Here is a 20,137-nt window from a genome sequence, read left to right as displayed (position 1 = left end):
AAAAAAAAAGTAACAAAAATTTTTTAAAGATTTTAGTCAGTGAAATGTACAAATACCTATTATGTTATATACATATATAGGGGATTATATATGTATATACACATATATTTATATGTGTTAAACACCTATAATTACATCAATATTACCACATAGAGCATTGTGAAGGAAGTTCCATGGAAGGAGACAATTTATTGGTCTATGTGTTTGTAATGCCTAGCACAACCCATAATGATAGAAGCACATTAAAAAATTTTAATAGATTTTGCTACTCAACTGAATTGATTATAAAATACTTTTTAAAAAACATTGAGCAACATAGTATTTCCTCCTAAGTTATTTTCATATTTCCACCCTGAAACAATTTATATGCAACTCACTTATTGCTTAGAAAGATTTGTTTTCTCACCCTGTCAATCCACCTTACCCATTGCCTTTAGGAAGTGAAATTGTGGATTCCCTAGGAGCCATGGCACATACCTTTCATTTCTTTCCATTCTTTAGCCACAGTCTACAGTCAACTAAATTCAATTCAACAAATATTTATTAAACATCTTCTACATGCAAGACTGAGTTATCTATTGGAACAATTTTTAGGCACTGGAGGCACTATATATTTTGATGATAATGATATTCCTATCTAGGAAAATTCCTGAGCTTCTTCTCATTATCTGTATATTCATTCTGTTGATCTAACTGATCTCCATGATTATACTATTTGTAGAAATACAATCCTGGGACCAGCCTTTGGCATTTAATGAACAGTGATTTTGATACTTTCATAAAGACAGGACAAAATAGCAATTGTTTCACCTGCCTCTCCAGTCTTGCTAATAAAATTTCTGAGGGCATTGCATAGACCCAAACTAAAGACCAAAGGCATAATGGAAGCCAAAATGAATATTACCAGCCCAAGTCAAATAGTTAACTGAACCAAGGATAAAAGTAAAGCAGTACCAAAAAATGGATTTAACCAAAGCTGAGAGTTAACTGACTGACTGGATATGGCCATGGGTCTGATTCACAAAAGAGCCAAAACAGCAGTGGTAACTGTGGGCTAAAACAATTTGAGACTCTTCCTCTTGAGGGAAGAGGTTACACAGAAATTTCAAGTCAGAGGAAACCCAGGAGATAGAGGGAGTGGAAAAGAGAATAGCAAAGGCTCAAAGGAAACAGCACAACAGAAAACCAGCAAACAGCAACAGTGAAGACAAGCTCAGCAGAAAAAAAAATGCAAATGACCAGAGAGAGGGTCAGAAGATTGCAATACATCAGAGGAAACAAAATCGGCAATGTTGGGCATGGGAGTGGTATGCAGATTTTCAGGTGTGATATTTTCTACCCATATGTTCCCTTTCCTCACCTCCACAGTTTGTAGATTTGTATACATTTGTTAGAGGGTATGGTAGCATTTTCCTTGTCTTTCATGTTGCTATATTGTTGAATTAAGTGTCTTATGATTTTAACAAATGTGTCCTCTGTTTGGTCTGCTAAAATAAAATAACAATATTGGCTCATGAGTTATGGTTCTGAATAGATGAACACTCAAAGCATTCCTTGATCCTGGCATTATTTTTAAGGGGTCCAAATTTGAGAAGAACTTATACTATACTTGTTTTTTAAAACCTCAATGAGAAACTCCATTTTCAAAACATAGAAATTCATCATTCAGACAAAAAACTATTCTAGTTTTAAACAGTATAAAAAAGTAAATATACTTTGATGATTAGAAATTGAATTTTTTTTAAATGTACTCAAATGGACCTGTCATTCATTGATATGAATATCTCTTCCAATCAGGCAGATCTCATCCATCTATTTGTGCTTATCCTGTTTAAATCTTGTCTTTAAGTTCTTCCATAAGTTCACACAGGGTGACAACTGTATTTTCTTGAGAGAATCCTCACTTCCTCCCAAGATCATGAGAATACCTTGGCCTTTCCCACCTGTTATACCTCACCCTTCCCATGTGATCAGTCCATTTTCTATTTTAATCAAACATTTTCCCAATTATGTCCTTTAGGCCAATTCTTCAGTTTCTTGTTATGCTGCAATCTGCTTACTTCCACCACAAATCTCTCCATTGCTCTCTCTGTGAACCTCATTTTTGATTCATCTGAGGTTCTAAGATTCTATAACTTAAGCCACAATGCAGAATTTCAAAAAATATTGTAATTAAATAAATAGGTCTTTATTCCTTCTAGACCTTGGTTTCTTGTGTGTAAAATAAAGGGATTGCACCAAATAATCGGATTCTTTCTGGTTCTAACTTCAATGAACCATGAACCTAAGAAACAAGAGAATACTATTGGTGATGGAAACTCTGTGGAAAGAATCAGCTCCACTAACTTTTTGTTTCAAACGAGTCAACTATGTCCTTTGATGCAAAGGACACATACTGAGCATGGAGTCAGGAAGTCTCATCTCTGTTAAGTTCAAGTCTAGCCTCAAACTCTTACTAGTTTGTTTTGTTTTGTTTTGTTTTTTTATCAGCTGACCCTGGGCAAGACACTTAACCCTTTTGCCTCAGTTCCTCATCTGTAAAATAAGCTCGAAAAGGAAATGGCAAACTACTACAGTATCTTTGCCATGAAAACCCTAAATAGAGTCACAAAGAGTCAGGCACAGTCAGACTGACCAGCACCACTTGGTTTGATGCAAAGGACTCACGGATTTCTCTCTAATGAATTCAAATTGCCTACTTTGTGACCTTTCCAACCAAATGGAAGGATATCTAGCCAAGGCAATTGTCATGATACAAATACCCACAATTCCTAACTTGAAAGCAGAGAGGATGGAGCACATGCATAAAGGAATGTGCATAGAGAAAGGTGTTCTTTCATGCAGTCACATGCAAGTAAATACACAGAGGACATCAACTAGGATCACCCTATTGAATATTTATAAATGCTGAGTCTCCTGCCCCTCCTCAATGTCAACCTTTCACAAAACAAGAAACCTAATTAGTGAACTGACTCTATGATAATTAAATTAACCAACTAAAGGAAAAAACACAAGTGGTCTCCTGTCCTTGAGTATTTGTCTTTTAGCAGTCTCAAATAAGAAGAGCTCTAGGGATCATCTTGCCAATCATTCTTTATCCTTTGCAGCTAGGGAATGAGCCTCTTGGGGTTGTTTGCCCTTTGTGATGGTCTCTGGCTAATTTTTCACAAGCCAAAGCTAAATATAGTTTACCAGCTAAATATAGTTTACTGGCTAAACATAGATGACCAAAGTAATTAATGATCCTGAAAAGGTGCAAAATGTGTGGTACATGTTTTCCTTTGTTTCACATTAAGCCCCAAGAGAGAAATAACCGGTCCTGATTTATGAAGCACCAGACTCTCTGGAAAGGACAATATAATAGGCCAAGCCAGTGGCTTTCCCATCATTCTTTAGAGCTTTAGTTAGTTTGATAGAATAGAGTGCTAACTTTGAGACATAAGGCCTGAATTGGAATCCTGCTTCTGACAAGTTCTGGCTGTATATTTGCGAGCAATCAATTAAACATTTCAGAGCCTCAGTTCCTTATTGATAAAGTGGAGATAATTGGCTATAATAGTAATTATAATAATAATGAATAACAGCAAATGGTACAGTGGATAGAGCAGTGGACTTGAATCAGAAAGACTCCTCTCCACGAGATCAAATCTGACCTCAAAATCTTACTAACGGTGGGACCCTGAATAAGTCATTTAACTCTCTTTGCCTCAATTCCTTATCTGTAAAATGAACTGGAGAAGGAAATAGAAAATTACTCCAGCATCTGTGCCAAGAAAACCCCAAATAGGATCACAAAAAGTCAGACATGATTGAAATGACTAAACAAAACAACAGCAGCTAATATCTATATAGCATGTACTATGTGCCAGGACTTACGCTAAGAGCTAAAATATATAATGATTATTTCATCTGATCCTCATAATAGCCCTGAGGGGTACTTACTATTATCCCTATTTTACAAATGAGGAAACAGAGTCAGAAATTAAATGACTTGCCCAGTATCATACAATCAATAAGTGTCTGAGGCTGGATGTGAACTGGGATCTTCCTCACTCTAGACCTGACACTTAATCCAATAATCTTTACGGAACTGAAATGAGGAAAGGACTTTGCAAATATAAAAGTGATACAGAAATGGAATTTATCATTATCTTATTAAAAGGGCATTGTATTAATAATAACCCAAATCCAAGGCACTTTAAGGCTTACAAAATGCTTTTCTCACAATGAGCTAGAAACTGAGGCAAAAAGGAGTTGAGTAACTAGTCTCAAGTCAGACATGTAGTAAATATTGGAGCCAGGTTTTAAGCCAGGGAATTCTTTTGGTCAACTGTTTGCCTGAGCCCAGAGCCCTTTAATCACTAGGCTGAGTGTTGTTTGTCCTTCTGATTGCTTACATTGAGAATCCCACTATGTAAATACCCACAAAGTGAAAGAATATTCTAGCCACCCTCTTTCTGGAAGGCCATTAGTAGGCTGGACCACCCCCACAGAAAGGTGACCAAGATGGCAAGAGGACAGAACCTCTTATTGTCTTTGAGTTCTTGAAGGACTGATGCATTAAAGAGGGATGATCCTAAAGAACAGAAGTTGGCATAATGGGTAGAAGTTGATAGGGTCATAAATTTGGAGCTGAAGGAAGAAGCCTCAGAGAGCCAGTCCACCTCATTTCACAGTTGAGGAAGTTTTTGAAAAGTGGAAAGATTAAGTGATTTGCCCAAGTCAAATAGCCAGTAGGTACCTGAAGCAAGATTTGTTCCCTGATCTTTCTGATTCCAAATCCACTGCTCTGTCATAACAAGCTGCCTCACCAATTGCAGAGACAGATTTTGGTTGGGAGTAGAGCTATTCAAAAGCTATTCAAAAGAAGGGCAGCTAGGTGGCTTAGTAGATAGAGAGCCAGGTCTAGAGATGGGAGGTCCTGGGTTCAAATATGGCCTCACATGCTTCTTAGCTGTGTGACCCTGGCAAGTTACAACCACAGTCGACAAGCCCTTACTGCTCTTTTGCCTTGGAACTGATATTTTTATTCTTTCTAAGACAGAAGTTAAAGGTTTTTTAAAAAGTTAATTCTCCCCCCCCCCTTCCCAAGAGCTTTTTAAGGAGAAGCTTCAGAGGCCTTGCAGAAGAGGTTGGAGGAAGAATTCCTTTTAGGTACAAGTTGGCCCAGATAGCTTCTGACATTTTTCTTGACTCTGAGATGCAAAGCTCTTAGAAGATATAGACAGTACCCTAGCATACAGTAAGGGCTAGGTAAATGGTAGCTATGGTAGTTTTAGACTATCTCCCCAATTCCTCCAGTAAGTTCTTCTAAATTCTTGCTTTGCTAAAAATTTGCCATGAATCTTGGAGGAAAATCATTCAATTCTACACTCTCAAAAGTACTTCAGATATGCAATCCTTCCATGGCTCTGTGATCACACCGATGTGGGTACTCCCTCCAATGGTGCAAGTCCCAACTCATCATTAATTTCTCACCCATTGCAACTCTTGTCTATATCCACCTTCAAAGAGTGTTCTGGGGACTTTCCTCCATGTTTCTTAACCTTGTGTTATGACCAGTGTTTCAGAGGAGGTTATATATCTGTCATCTTGATGACCCACCTCTTTTCCAGCCATATATCTGATGCTATGTGTAATTCCCTTGTGCATTTCTTCATTGGTGTGTATATATATATATATATATATATATATATATATATATATATAGAGAGAGAGAGAGAGAGAGAGAGAGAGAGAGAGAGAGAGAGAGAGAAAGAAAGAGAGAGAGAGAGAGCCAGGAAGACTCGAGTTCAAATCCAGTCTCAGATGCTTACTAGCTGTGTAACCCTGGGCAAGGCATTTTAATTTCTATCTGTCTCAGTTTCCTAATCTGTAAAATGGAAAGAATAATAGCACCTATCTTACAGGATTATTATAGAGATCAAATAATATTTTATCCTTACCATGCTTTATACAATACTTGACACATAGTAAATGCTTAATAAATTCTTGTTCTCCCTCCTTACCCCCTTTAATTCTTTAGAAACTGTAATTCCATGACTCATAGTTATATGGCATCCTTCAAAGAATACATGAGCCCTTATTTCAGAGAGAAGCTTGGGGTCAATGAAAGCACAGTACAATTTCCCAAAGTCAATCCAGCTCACCCTCTGCCTGTTAAAAAATAATCATTTTCTATCTACCGTATTTCTTCAAGATATACATATCAACAGACCAATTTTATAGCTTACCTATACAATGGCATATCATCATCTAAACCAGTGATTCTCAAACTTTGGGGTCTCAATAGTCTTAAAAATTATTGAGGATCCCAAAGAACTCTTTTGTTGGGGGTTTATATCTGTCAATATGTAACTGTCTTAGAAGTCAGAATATTTGAGTATTATGAAAAGTTTTGACCTCATGGACTGGTCTCCAGACCACTCTTCAACAACTGATAGTCTAGACCAGCACTGGAGAAGTATTGGCACATGTGCCCGGCCAGCACTGGGGGAAGCTGCTCTGTTCCCCCTCTTCCTAGTGCCTAAAGACATTTTTGGATGCACCACCCCTTTGTCCAACTGTCCAGAGCAAGCACTTCCTCCCTCCCTTCTCTTGGGAGGCTCACAGACAGCTGGAATTTGCCCTCTGGGAACTTGAACTCAAAAACCTTCACCAACACTGGTCTAGATGATAGTTATTATAAAACCAACTCTATGAGTAGGGGAGAGGGTGATGAAGGCTTGGAAAAACCTTCAGATCTTATTATTACACTCCCCCACCCTCCAAGAAGAGGACTATGGATATATCAGTAACTATGAACCTATATCCCATTTTCTTAGCTCATACAGCTTTTGAGAATGCCCCACACATACATTGAGGATACTGTTGATGAAGGTAAGTAAGGAAATATTCTCTTGCAAATAATATTGTATAGTAGACTACATCTTTACCATCATATCACCGAGAACATAAAATTCCATTGTTCTCATTGATTACTCAAAAAAGTATTTGTTGAATATTAAAAAAACTCTTCAATTTCTCCTCCAACAAGATGTTTATATAGATTTCTTAAAAGATTTAACAAAAATAACTTGTTTAATGACCCTCTGCTCATCAATATTGGATAAGGCATAAAACAGAGCAATGTACACACTCCACTCTCAAAGAAATTATGGAGGAGGTCCAGTACAAAATCCAAACATCAGGATTCCCTATGGATGCTGAGATCTAATAGATGCTTGTGTTTATGGATACAATTGGGTTGTTTATATCAGGCCCTGGAACACTGCAGAGCCTACTAAAGGAACCTCATAGGTAAAATACAATAATACCATTAACCTATTTTTAGAGGTATTGGACAAAAAAATGTAAAATGATCCCTAAGAAATTTTCATCTTTTATCACTTTGGGTTTGGAAACAAAAAACCATAGCCTAATGCATCTAATCTAAACTCATAGCATAACAGCAATATTATAACACGTTGGTGTGATTTACCCACCTACAGTGACTTGTACCGGCTCATTGTTCTGTGACCGCCTTTCTTCACTTTCTGAGGAGTCTTGGCTAGAACTCAAGTCGTGTCTTTTCTTAATATGTGCTACCACAAAGAAACATAATCCAATGAGCACTATCAAAGGCCCCATTATCTGGAGAGACAGAAATCCACATGCCTGTGGCTCAGTACTAGAAGCATCCGTGTCATTAAATGGTGGCTGGGGCCATCCTGGGTTACATCCAGGGACCCAAATGCCCAGAACGCTAATCAGCATCCCACTGGTTAAAAACAAGAATCCAAATATGAGGAACTGGGCAAACTGGCGACTTTCTCCACAAAGAAAGAAGGTGTCTGGGTCAACTTGGTTGCCTTGCAGCTGCCTCTCTCTAAGCTGAAGTTTTGCCCTGGATCGGGCCAATATGATTGTTCCAAGGCCAATGACGGCACATGAAGGCCCCACAATTTTCAGTACGGCACTGCAGTCAATAAGAGTCTCATACTGGCAAGTTTGGAAACCAAAGATGGAAAGCAAAATTCCTGCACAAAGCAAGACAACTCCAAACACAAAAAGGAAAAAGATGATTTTGCTGATGCGTCTTCCACTCACATCCCCACCAGGCTCAGGAGCAGTGGCTGGGGACATTGCAGAAGTGCCCCTTCTCACCAGGGGAAAGGGTACTCTGCCACTGCTGTCCTGAAGGCCGCCAGTCCTTAGGAGCTCTGAAAAAAAAAATAACAGAATGTAAGAAGTGCACATGTCTATCCAAACACTACGTCCTTCCCTACTGTACTTTTCCCTCTTGCCAGAATGTCTCCAGTCCTTGCCGAACGGAAACCCTTCCTCTTTTTTAGTCTGGGACTTCACACAAGTGAACAACATCTGAAGGAATTTTAGAACAATGATTTGGCATGAGTCAGAAAGCCCAACATTCAGAAATTCCCGAGTGGGAGATTTTTATGAAGATACTCAAAAAAGGAGGAAGTGGAATTTCAGCAGTAAGGAACAGAAGCGTTCTTAGTATCTTTCTTTTCTTCTTCCTCCCAAAAGCTGGGTGTGATTTTTCACACCAGAGGATTAGACATTTAGACCTGGAAGAGACTTTAGGAATCATGAGGTCCCGCCCCTTTGTTTTACAGATGAGGAAACTGATCCTCAGAGAGGCCCAAGGTTACCCAAGTCATAAGCTGAAGGATGAGGATCCAAAGTCATGGACTCAGAAGGCATATAGTACAGTAGAAAGAGCTCTGGTTCTAGAGTCAGAGGACTGGGATTCAAGTCCTACGTTTGGTGCCCATAACCCATATGAACTTGGGCAAGTCAATTCACCTTCACAGGGCTTAGTTTCCTCAAGTATGAAATGGAAGAGTTGAATGAGAAGGTTTTCAAGGATTCTCCTCTGGCCCCAATTCAGAACTCTTTCAACTGGCTTCTAGTTTATAAACTCATTCCCCATATAGAAACCTTCACAGAAATACATAGATTATTCTCAAATATCATATTTCCTTCCCTATTAAAATCCTGTTAAGTACATAAAATTATTTACATTGCTACTCTCTATCATATATGTTATGGACAACTGAGGGGGGGAGGGTAGATAGAGTGCAAGAGCCTAGAATTAGGAAAACTCTTTTTCCTGATTTCAAATCTGGATTCCTCAGTCACTTCCTAGTTGTGTGACACTGAGCAAGTCACTGCCCCCTCTGGAGAAGGAAATGGCAAACCACTCCAATATCTTTGCCAATGAAACCCAGAATGGGGTCACAAAGAGTCGGACATGACTGAAACGACTGAGCAACAACATCATATATGTTTATATTGAAGATATGACCACACGCATTGCTGATTCAGCCATTTCAAGTGAATTCCTACAATAGATTAGGCCAGATTCCTGGTCAGCAAAATTCCCAAGTATGTATACCTTGAACTAGATTAACATATAATTGGGAAATGTCTAACAAAATAAATACAAACGTTGTTAATTTGAGGTTTTCGAAGTCAATACAGTGGGTCATTTCTATGTTGAATCCCTTCCATCTCTTAGGTATTCAGATCAACTTATCCAAATAGTTAAGTTGCCTTTACTTTTTGTATTTATTGAATTTTCGTCAGTAACAATCAGTGCTCCTTAAATTCAAATTGCATTGAAACCAGCCAAAATGGTTGTTCTGATCCAGCTGTGTGGACATAGCCTGAAAGGGTATATTTGCATTCTTAGACCCAGATAATTTCTCTATTCATAGAAACAGCCATGTTTTCTGCACAAGCAGAGAAAGTCAAGGGCAGGTGGTTGAATCCAAATCAATTTGGTTTAGAAGTAATGGAGCCTCTGCACTACATTTTTGAGCCAAGCTGGCCAGGCTTCAGCAAAAAAAAAAAAAAGTAACTGAGATTCATTTGAAAATGAATAACTGATAGCAAAAATCACGAGTTAGAGGTTCTACTCCGTACCACAAGATCATGACTAGGAGAGAAAAAATGCTGCTCCTCAAAGTCACCTAAATCAACATCTTTATTAATGTGTTTTTGTCATAATAATATATATTATACGTGTTATATATTTCATATATAACACATAATATAAGAATGGGTATTCTGTAATAATTATTATAATATTATAATAATTGGTATTTTGTAATAATAATTGTTACCACTTATAGAGTCTTTCAAATTTGAAAAAGCTCCTCCCATGTTATCTCAATTTGATTTGGGGAATTTTCGTAATAACAGTAATAGCTAATATTAACTAACATTTATATAGCTCTTTTAAGGTTCGCAGAGTGATATTATACATTATCCCATATGTAAATTATTTGTGGCAGCTAAGTGGTAAAAGAGATAGGACCCTGGACCCAGAGTCAAGAAAACCTGGATTCAAATCTACTCTCAGGCACTTATTAGCTATGTCACACTAGACAAGTCACATAGCCTCTATCTGGCTCAGTTTCCCCATATGTAAAATGGAGATAATAATAGTACCTCCCTCTCAAAGTTATTTTGAGGACCAAATGATATAATATTTGTAAGGCCTTAAAATTCTACATTCTACATTCTACAGCTATTACTCTTCTTCAGCTTAAAAAAAAAGGTACTTTTAGATTGAAAGCTAATTTATTATTTTATTTTATTACTGGGCAATTCTTAAAAGAGATTATTTCCAGATGACTCTCATTCTTTATCATAAAATATATGGCATTTAAATGGGTTCCAGTTTTCAGACGGTGTAAGTTGTTGGGATATTTCAAGTTTCCTCAAAGGAGGGAAGATGTTTTCTAAAGCTCTGGCTCTCTTGGGACTCATGACCTTACAAGAAAACTAAAAAGGTAAGCATTAAAACCCAAGTTGAGTTCACAGTAAAATCACACTATTATAAATTAATGGAAGATCAGTTTGGAAAGGGAAAACAAAGGGAGCATTACATGTTTAGCAGTACTTTTCCAGGAAGAAGTAGGGATGATCCCAACTAGGAAGGATGATAGAAAGGGGAGGAGGCAAAATGTAGAGGAAAGCAACCTGGTTTCAGCTATGAAAGTAAGTCTATTTGTGCTAAACTCATCTCTGTTATTTACTACTTCTCTGGCCTTGAATAAATCACTGGGCCTGTTTTCTCATCTGTAACAATAAAAACTCATATTAATATAGCATTTTATAGTTTGTATAATGCGTTTCTCACTACAACCTTATAAGATAGGTAATATAAGTATTGCTACCTCCATTTTACAGATGAGGAAACTGAGGCTCTGAGAGGCCAAATGACTTACCCATCTGCAAATTGAAAGTTTGGATTCAATAATCTTTACAAACATTTTTAACTCTAGATAAAGGATATCTCAAAAATCTTAATGCATTTTTAAGCTAATTAAACTTTAAAGAGGCAGTTAGTACTGGGCCTGAATTCAGAAAAACTCGGGTTCAAAATCCAGCCTCAGACACTTACTAACTCTGTGACTTTGGTCAAGTAATTTGATTTCCATTTGCTTTAATCTACTAGAGAAGGAAATGGCAAACCACTCCAGTATCTTTGCCAAATAAAAACCTCATGTGGCGTCACAAAGAGTCAGACATGATTGAACAACAACAAAAAAGCTTTTAAACACACTAAGATTTTTGGAAATATCCTATATAGAATCCTATAAAAGGGGAAAGAACACTGACCTGGGAGTCAAGACACCTGGATTCTAGACTCTGTGTAACAAGGCAAACTATTTTCCTTCCTAGACCTCAGTTTCCTCATCTGTAAAATGGAGATGGCTCAAGATGACCTATAAAGTCCTTTCCTGTGCTAAATCTAATTTTTCCAGAATCCTAAAAATAGTAACTCAGAACATAAAAAAATAAATAAATTCTAATCTCAAATGACAAAAGAGAAAGTTCTGCCCATACTACATGGTCATGCAATTCAACTGAGGTGCCACATTCAAAGAGAGTGTACATTTTTCTTAATTTTCTCAAGAGAAGAATATCTAAGACCTTCTGTTTGGGGGTTATGGAAAAAGGGGTGTGGCAAATCCCCCCTAAACTTTCCTAATGAGAACTCATACTCCCAGCTTTGATGGTCACTGAAATCTTGGAAAGGAAGAAATGGAGAGGAAAGGGAGGAAGAGAAGAGAAGAGAAGAAAGAGAGGAGAAGAGAAGAGAAGAGAAGAGAAGAGAAGAGAAGAGAAGAGAAGAGAAGAGAAGAGAAGAGAAGAGAAGAGAAGAGAAGAGAAGAGAAGAGAAGAGAAGAGAAGAGAAGAGAAGAGAAGAGAAGAGAAGAGAAGAGAAGAGAAGAGAAGAGAAGAAGAGTGGTTTCTTTCTCCATGGCATAGCAATTGTTTTTCTGGCTAATTCCCCCTTTAAATTCCATTTCAGCCAGTTTCCCTAGCTTTCTACAAGTCCTAACTAAAATTTCTCCTTCTACTGGCAGTCTCTTCCAATCTCTCTTAATCGCTGTACCTTCCTTCCCAGGATTATTTCCCGATTACCTTGTATATAGCCTGTTTGTAAATAAACTATTTGCATGTTGTCTCCCCGATTAGAAGATTCGCCCTTTGAAAGCTGGGACTGCCTTTTGTTTTTAGTGCTTAGCATAGAGTCTGCAGCTTAATTAATATTTATCGACTGAAGTTGCCATGAAATTTCTTACTTAATAACCTTCACTTTTATATTGATGGAACTTGAAAGTAGAATATATACATATAAAAAATTAATTCCCTGAGAACCAAAAGCTAATTTCATTCCTATACTTCCCACACCATTCCCCGGGGGCATCTCTTGATCAGTATCTAGCCCTAGCGAAAAGGTGGGAAATCAGGATTTCCAGGTTTTATCAATTAGTCAATACATTTATTAAACACCTACTAAGTGTCCTGTATTGTGGTAAGCGCTTTGCTAATATTCTTTCACTTGATCTTCACAATAATCCTATAGGATAGGGGCTATTACTCTCTCCGTTTTACAGTTGAAGAAATTGAGCGACTTGCTTAGAGTCACACAGCTCGTTTCTGAGTCCGAATTTGAACTGAAATCTTCTTGACTTCAGGCTCAACGTTCTAACCACTTTACCACACCTAGCTATTTCACACAAGTACAAAAGTGACCCTGAAGAAGCTTAAATGCTCTCGTTCAAAAATAAGTAAATTCAGGATATACAGACAATAAACACACAGTGATTGGACAAGGGGCCACCAACATCTGAGAGGAATCGGGAAAGGGCCCTAGTAGGTGAGATCGATCATTTAGACCGCAGAAATTTGATTTCTAGATTTACAGATCCAAAGCAAATGCTCCTCGTGGGCTAGATATGTGACTGGCGTCTTCAGTGGATCAGCACCCACAACGCCAGAAGCTCAGAGCCACTTTTTATTCCAAACCTTTGCAGCAGTGTGGCAAGTTAAAGGAGCGAGTAAAATCTGGCTGGCTGAGTCGAGTTCACGCTCAGATGAGAGGGGGGTCCCGACACTCCCAGGGGAGACTTACCTAGCTGCCAGAACGCCGAGCAGAGTGAGTTCCTTACCTGAACACCCAGATTAGGACCGGACTGCTCCACCCCCTGGTGCTCAGGAGACAGAGCGCTCCCGAGGCTGCAGCCCAGGGAACAGCCCGAGGGACGGAGGATCGCTTTTAGCTCGCCAAATGTCTTCAGCTTCTGCCTCCTCGCTTGTCAGTCCAGCACTTCCCTTTCGGACAGGGCACGGCCCCACAGTGTGTCTATATCTGCGCAGCCTTCTTGCCCGCCCCTTCAGCACCCCCCTCTTCCTCGCCCGAGCCAATGCATCCAAAGGACAGCACACCTAGGCTGGCTGGAGAGAGAAAACAACGAGAGGCTGGTAACTGATGCTTTTATTGCGAGAGAGAGGAGGAGGAGGAAGAGGAGGTTTGGAAGGCAGCGGTAGGAAGGTAAAAGGCGGGGCGAGCTCGAACTAGCCACCACCGGGGGGTGCCCGGGAGCAACCAGGTCTTTGGAGAACTCGCGTCGCTCGCTCGCCTTCCTCTGCCTGGGCGCCGACAGGCAGGTCCAAAGGGACCCGGGAAACGAAGGTGCAGGAAGAGGGGGACAATTGTGCTCCCGGTGTATATAATCCAGAACATTTCCAAGAGGACACTTCTAAGGCAGGGCTCAGAACCCCACCCCGTGACCTTACATGGCCCTGGAGGCGGGAGCAGACTGTAAGACCCCCAGCAGAGCCCCATCCCCAAAAGGCCCTCAGTGGCCTCGATCAGATTTCTCCCGCTCCAATTGGTTCGGAAGAACCAGGCTACCCGAACTGGGAGCGCTGCAAGCTTTGATCCTTTTCCCCGTTCTCCCCCAACCTTTACCCAGTCCTTGAATTAGAGCCCGAGAGGGGAGGCAAGGAACTAGGAACTAAGCGAATATTCTCAGAGCAGGGTTCGGTCCGCGACAGGGAATGTGCGTCTCCGCTGGAGCATTCCTCTGCCTTTACGCCTTCGCTTTCTCCTTCGCGCATTCCCTTTTCAAGAGGTTGGTTTGGAGAGGTGCCCGCCTCGCTTTTCTCCTCAGCCTTTACTCTCTTGGCTTTAGGAACAGCTTGTCACTGCTGCCGCCCACCCTTCTAGGTCACTTAGTCCTCCCCAAACCGGTTTAGGTTCACGTAGGAACCCTGGGTGGGGGCGGTGAAACAGTATACTTTCCAGGTGGCACCATAGATTTGCAGAAGGAAACGTGTATTTGGGGCCAGGAAAGTGGACAGTGGAGGATGACACCTTCCGCCTCCAACTTCCCTCACTTATCCTGCAAAATAACTAGCAACGAATTGGGGATTAAAGAACATGACTCCTGGCTCTGGGCCCTTTGTTAGGACCAGCAATCTAGATTCTACGCCCTTTTCCTTAAAAACAGGGCTTTTATTAGCTTTTATGGAGAGGGTTGGTGCCCTAATTATTTAGGATTAAATTCCTTAACCGGAAGGTCTTCGTTAGGTTTGGTGATACCTGAATCCACCCCCTGCAGTGTTTCACCTTCCCTCTGCATTTCAATTGTTGAAACACCCTGGTTAGTACATATACTGCCTTTAGGCCAAGAATTAAACGGTGATTGTTCTCCAGAGACTTGCCCTGTACTTGAACTAGAACGTGGAGATCGAATTTTCATCCTAGTTCTACTAGAAACTTGTTCTGTGGAACTGGAAATTTATGCCTGTTTCCAAAACAGAATTCAAAGCTTTGTTGAAGCTATGACAAGGTATGACAAGGGCTGGCCTGGGCAGAGCAGATGCACCTGTGAAGGTGCCCTTGGGTGTCTGCGTGGCGGGGGTGTCTTTCCCCACGATAAAGTATTGACATTTTTATCATTAGAGACATAGTCCTTTAAGCACCTTTTTTAAAAAAAAACAGGAGGCCTGAGATGAGTGATCTTGTTCTCAGTCATATAGCTTGGGGTGGTGTATGAATTAATTAATCACTTCCCTTTCTTCTGTGGAAGCTAAAAGGATTCAGAGTTCCAGGAAATGGGAGTTTTGAAAAAGAAGATGGGATCATTTTGGAACATGGTCCAAGGGGACAGAAAGAGAATAAGCATTTATTGAGCACCTACTATGTGCCAGACACTGTGCTAAATACTTTAAAAATATCTCATTTAAAGTCCCCAAGAGTTCCATACCTGGGTCTGGAGGTGTATGAGAAAGAGGACACTTGGGAGCTAGGAGTACAGAAGGAAAAGGAAAAATTCAAAATACAAACCAGCTATTTCCAACATTTTTGTATCACTGGTGGTGCAAGGGTTCTGCCACACCCTGAGCATCACTGGATTACTGACCCAAGTGTGGGCAACAATTATTTAAACTACACATAACTCATTATTGCATTATTCATTGAACCCTAGAATTTTAGACCTAGAAAACATGAGAGAAGCTGAAGCTCAGAAGAGGTTAGGTGACTTGTTCCAACTTCACAGTATCGTGGATGAGGCCTGACATAAAGTGCTATTGATTAATCTATTTCATTTGGTCCTTGCCCTCTCAGGTTCTTGACCTCCAGCTATAGCATATTCCTAAGAACAAGATAGCAAGAAAAGTTCCTCATCTAGCATTATACAACTTTTTAAATCTAGCATTTCTAGGCTTTTCATAGGCTTAAAAAAAATAAAATCACACTTTATTCATCAGCTCCTTATGACATCACTTCATGGGTAGAATTGTTGTGAGCTACCTCATGCTAGATTAGGGGAGAACTCTGTGTGGTATGAAGTAGGAAAAATTAGTATTACAGAGCTTTTTTTTTTTTTCCTTCATGGTTCTGGAAATGAAAAGTCTCTGAGAACTTTTCCTCTGAAAATGGTACAACTAAGCAGAAGCAAGAAAACATACCCAACAATTGTTGTTTAGTTATGTCTGATTCTTTGTGATCCCATTAGGGATTTTCTGGGTAAAGATACTAGAGTGGTTTGCCATTCCTTTCTCCGGCTCATTTTGCAGATGAGAAAACTGAGGCAAACAGATTAAGTGACTTGCCCAGGGTCACACAGCAAGTGAGTATCTTAAACTGGATTTGAGCTCTGGTCCTCCTGACACTAGGGTCACTACTCTACTGCATTATCTAGCTGCCCTGTACATAACAATAACAGCAATATAAATAGCAAAAATGAAACTGAATATTTGATGTTATTAGCCAAGCTAGAAAGGACCTTGGAGATCATTTAATCCAACTTCTCATTTTTATGCATGAGAAGACTGAAGGCCAGTGGACTTAAATAATTTAACTAAGGGCACCAAGGTTGTAGTGACTTAGCCAGGATTCAAACTCAGGTCCCATGACTCCCAGTTCAGTGTTCTAGGATCAGGACCCCCTTTCTACTGCACTTGCAACAATACAGGTAAAGTCAACCCCACTTCAGGTGGCTGAAGTAAAAGACTGGAAAGACAAGAAAGGAGCCAGCAGACTCCATCATTTCCCTAATCCCAGCTTGCTACTCTGGACACTTCAAGGTGTTTCCTCTTGGACAACATCCAGTACCCTCTCTCCTGGCTGAGTCGAGTTAACTCATTTCCAATGGGAGAACTTGTTCACTTTGTATCATTTGCTATATATTCTCTTATTTATATCTTCTTTGATTTCTCTTTTGCCATGATTTGAAAAAGAAAGAGACAGACAGGCAGACAGACAGAAAGTAGTGACATAGCCAGGAAAAGGAAGGAAGGAAGGAAGGGAGGGAGGGAGGGAGGAAGGGAGGAAGGAAGAAAGAAAGAAAGAAAGAAAGAAAGAAAGAAAGAAAGAAAGAAAGAAAGAAAGAAAGAAAGAAAGAAAGAAAGAAAGAAAGAAAGAAAGAAAGAAAGAAAGAAAGAAAGAAAGAAAGAAAGAAAGAAAGAGAGAGAGAAAGAGAGAAAGAGAGAAAGAAAGAGAGAAAGAGAGAAAGAAAGAGAGAGAGAAAGAGAGAGAGAAAGAGAGAAAGAAAGAAAGAAAGAAAGAAAGAAAGAAAGAAAGAAAGAAAGAAAGAAAGAAAGAAAGAGAGAAAGAGAGAAAGAAAGAGAAGAAAGAGAGAAAGAGAGAAAGAGAGAAAGAAAGAGAGAGAAAGAAAGAAAGAAAGAAAGAAAGAAAGAAAGAAAGAAAGAAAGAAAGAAAGAAAGAAAGAAAGAAAGAAAGAAAGAAAGAAAGAAAGAAAGAAAGAAAGAAAGAAAGAAAGAAAGAAAGAAAGAAAGAGAAAGAAAGAAAGAAAGAAAGAAAGAAAGAAGAGGAAAAAAATGGCATATCAAGGAGAAATAGTTCTGTTTTCAGTCCTTTGGATCTTAAGGTAAGTTATTAATTTACTTCTCACATCTCATTCTTTTCTGAATGAATACCAAGGGAATAAGAATTCTGATAAAGGATAAGGAGTGTAGGATGATTTTGGAGCCTAGCACAATACCCAGGAAAGGTCAGCCTAGGTAGGATGGTACTTTAGATAGAATGAGAACATTTAGGGGCTCAGAGTGCAGAAAAAGAAAGGGTGAAGTTTGTGAATATAATCTTCACCTATTTCACAAAAGGACTAAGACCCAGACCTTCTGATCTTTAATGAGAGAATGACCTCCACTGGATAGCTCAACACTGTAAGAATACACACTACTCAGAAAGATATAGCTTTTTAAATGGAGCAAATCAGGTAAAAATCAAGCATGGTTATTCTTTTATTTGTTAAAGTCAAATGACTGGGGTATTGATTCACTGTAACAGTTTAGACTCTGTTGCCCAACTAGATTACAATAATCTATTAAGAAAAGAAATTTCCTGATCATAATGCCAAATGTCAAGAAATGTCAGCTTCTGAAACAAGCTTAATCTACAGATTTTTGAGGACCCAAAGATGAGAAGTACTGAATGTAAAATAAAGGAGAATTGCATCCCCTTTAATAAAGTCTCTCTTCTAAGTGGCAAAGAAGACTAGATCAAATGGTTGTGTACTGCACCCTGCTCCCCACCCCATATGTAGTTTTCCTAAACTGAAATTCTACATAAAGGGTCTCTTTTCCCCCTCCCCTCATTCATTCCTTCTCCAGAAGGGATCTCCAAGGAAGTTTTATAGGAACTGATGCAAAGTGAAGTGAGCAGAACCAGGAGAACATTGTACATAGTAACAGCAATATTGTTCAATGATCAGCTGTGAATGGGTTAGCTATTCTAGTCAAGACAATGATCTGAGACATTCCAAAGGACTCAATGTGTTCATGCTATTCACCTTCAGAGAGAACCCTGATGAACCCTGTGTGCAGATTGACTCGTAATTTTTTCATTTCATTAGTCCTGGGTTTTGTGCGCAGGCATGTATGTGTTTTACAGCATGGTTAACATGGAAATATGTTTTGCAAGACTTCACATGTACAATAGATATCTGTACTTGCCTTCTTAAGGGATGGAGGAGAGCCAAGAAGGAGGGAGAGAATTTGAAACTCAACATTTTAAAAATGATGTTTAAAAAATTATGTAATTGGGAAATATTTAATATAATAAATAATTTTTTTTCAAAAAAAGAAAGAAATTATTTCACAAGACTGACAGACCATTGAGGCTACTTGCCTGAGTGGCCACCATATGGCTAAAGGTCCTGCACACATGAAAATTTTGGCTGGCAAAACATTGCTAAGGAACAAGCCAATTAGCTGTCACTTGGGTAATTTGTATTTTGGGGAGCATTATTTGGGGAAATTAGACAAGTTGGAGCATTGTCACTAGTCCAGTAGAAAGCAAAAAGAAGAATTTAGGACAGAAAGCTAAAGGCAGTGTTCTTATATCAGTAACATCCATTCTTGAGAAATGATCCTTCAATGACTTTATAATGTCTATTGTGACACCTTCTTTCTACCACATTAGGAAAGTATGGCTATACTAAGTACTTGGAAAAATAGTGCCAAACCAAGGCAAAGATACAGGGAAAGCCTGGACTCAGGGATTGGAGAAGAAGCAAGCTAGGAATAGATTAAAAGAAAACAATATGGCCTTTGTGGGAGATGGGGGGCAGGAATGACTTCGTTTCATAGCATTCTAGTTTTCAAAGCACATTCTTTTGTTTTCTTTCATTTTATTTATTTCTTCAATTACATGTAAAAACAGTTTCCAACATTTTCAAAGAATATTGAGTCTTGAATTCTCTCCCGCCCTTTCCCCAACCCCCTTGAGATGGTAAGCAATCTCATATCAATTTTACATTCAAATACATTCAGATACTATCATCCCCATTTTACAGCGAGGAAACGGAAGTTTAGAGAAGTTAAATGATTCATCCAAGATCACACAACAAATACATACCGGTCTGTCAGTAAATAAGTATTTATTAAGCTCCTACCACATAGGAGGTACTGTGCTCAACACTGGGAATACAAAGGCAGGCACAAAACCACCCCTGCCCTCATGTAGTTCACAGACTAGAAGGAGAGGCAACAAGCAAACAGATATGTACAAATAATCTCAATATAGGTATATAATTGAAAATATGTTACCCTAAAAAAAGAACTACATTTCCCAGGAGCCCACTGTCTTCCTGTCATTACATACTTCCTGTAGACAAAGGATATTAGCAAGTGGGTGGTCCTCTTGGACTCTTTCTTGGGCTTGCAACCAGCATGGTGGTGGTAGTAAGCTAAGTGCCAGAATTTTATCAGCCATGATAAAATCATGGGGCTAATCAGCCATGGGCACATGGTCTTTTATTTTTGTATCCTCTTTATTCCTTGATTTCTAATGATCATT

At 39.2% G+C, this 20,137-nt stretch overlaps 1 protein-coding gene across 1 annotated transcript in view; it reads right to left on the bottom strand.

Annotated features, from left to right (window-relative positions):
- TMEM171 (transmembrane protein 171) overlaps window positions 1–15,060 on the bottom strand; it is a 49,207-nt gene extending 34,147 nt beyond the window's left edge. The window contains exons 1-3 of the mRNA XM_007486515.3: window positions 14,912–15,060; window positions 13,476–13,761; window positions 7,485–8,201 (exon numbers count right to left, since the gene is read on the bottom strand). Coding sequence (XP_007486577.2) covers window positions 7,485–8,124 — 640 coding nt within the window. The 5' untranslated portion in view covers window positions 8,125–8,201; window positions 13,476–13,761; window positions 14,912–15,060. The remainder of the gene's footprint in view (window positions 1–7,484; window positions 8,202–13,475; window positions 13,762–14,911) is intronic.
- Window positions 15,061–20,137: the final 5,077 nt, after the last annotated feature.

The sequence above is a fragment of the Monodelphis domestica genome, chromosome 3, assembly GCF_027887165.1.
Source record: "Monodelphis domestica isolate mMonDom1 chromosome 3, mMonDom1.pri, whole genome shotgun sequence".
In the NCBI taxonomy this organism is placed as follows: Eukaryota; Metazoa; Chordata; class Mammalia; order Didelphimorphia; family Didelphidae; genus Monodelphis; species Monodelphis domestica.
This window is presented reverse-complemented; position numbering and strand designations above follow the sequence as displayed.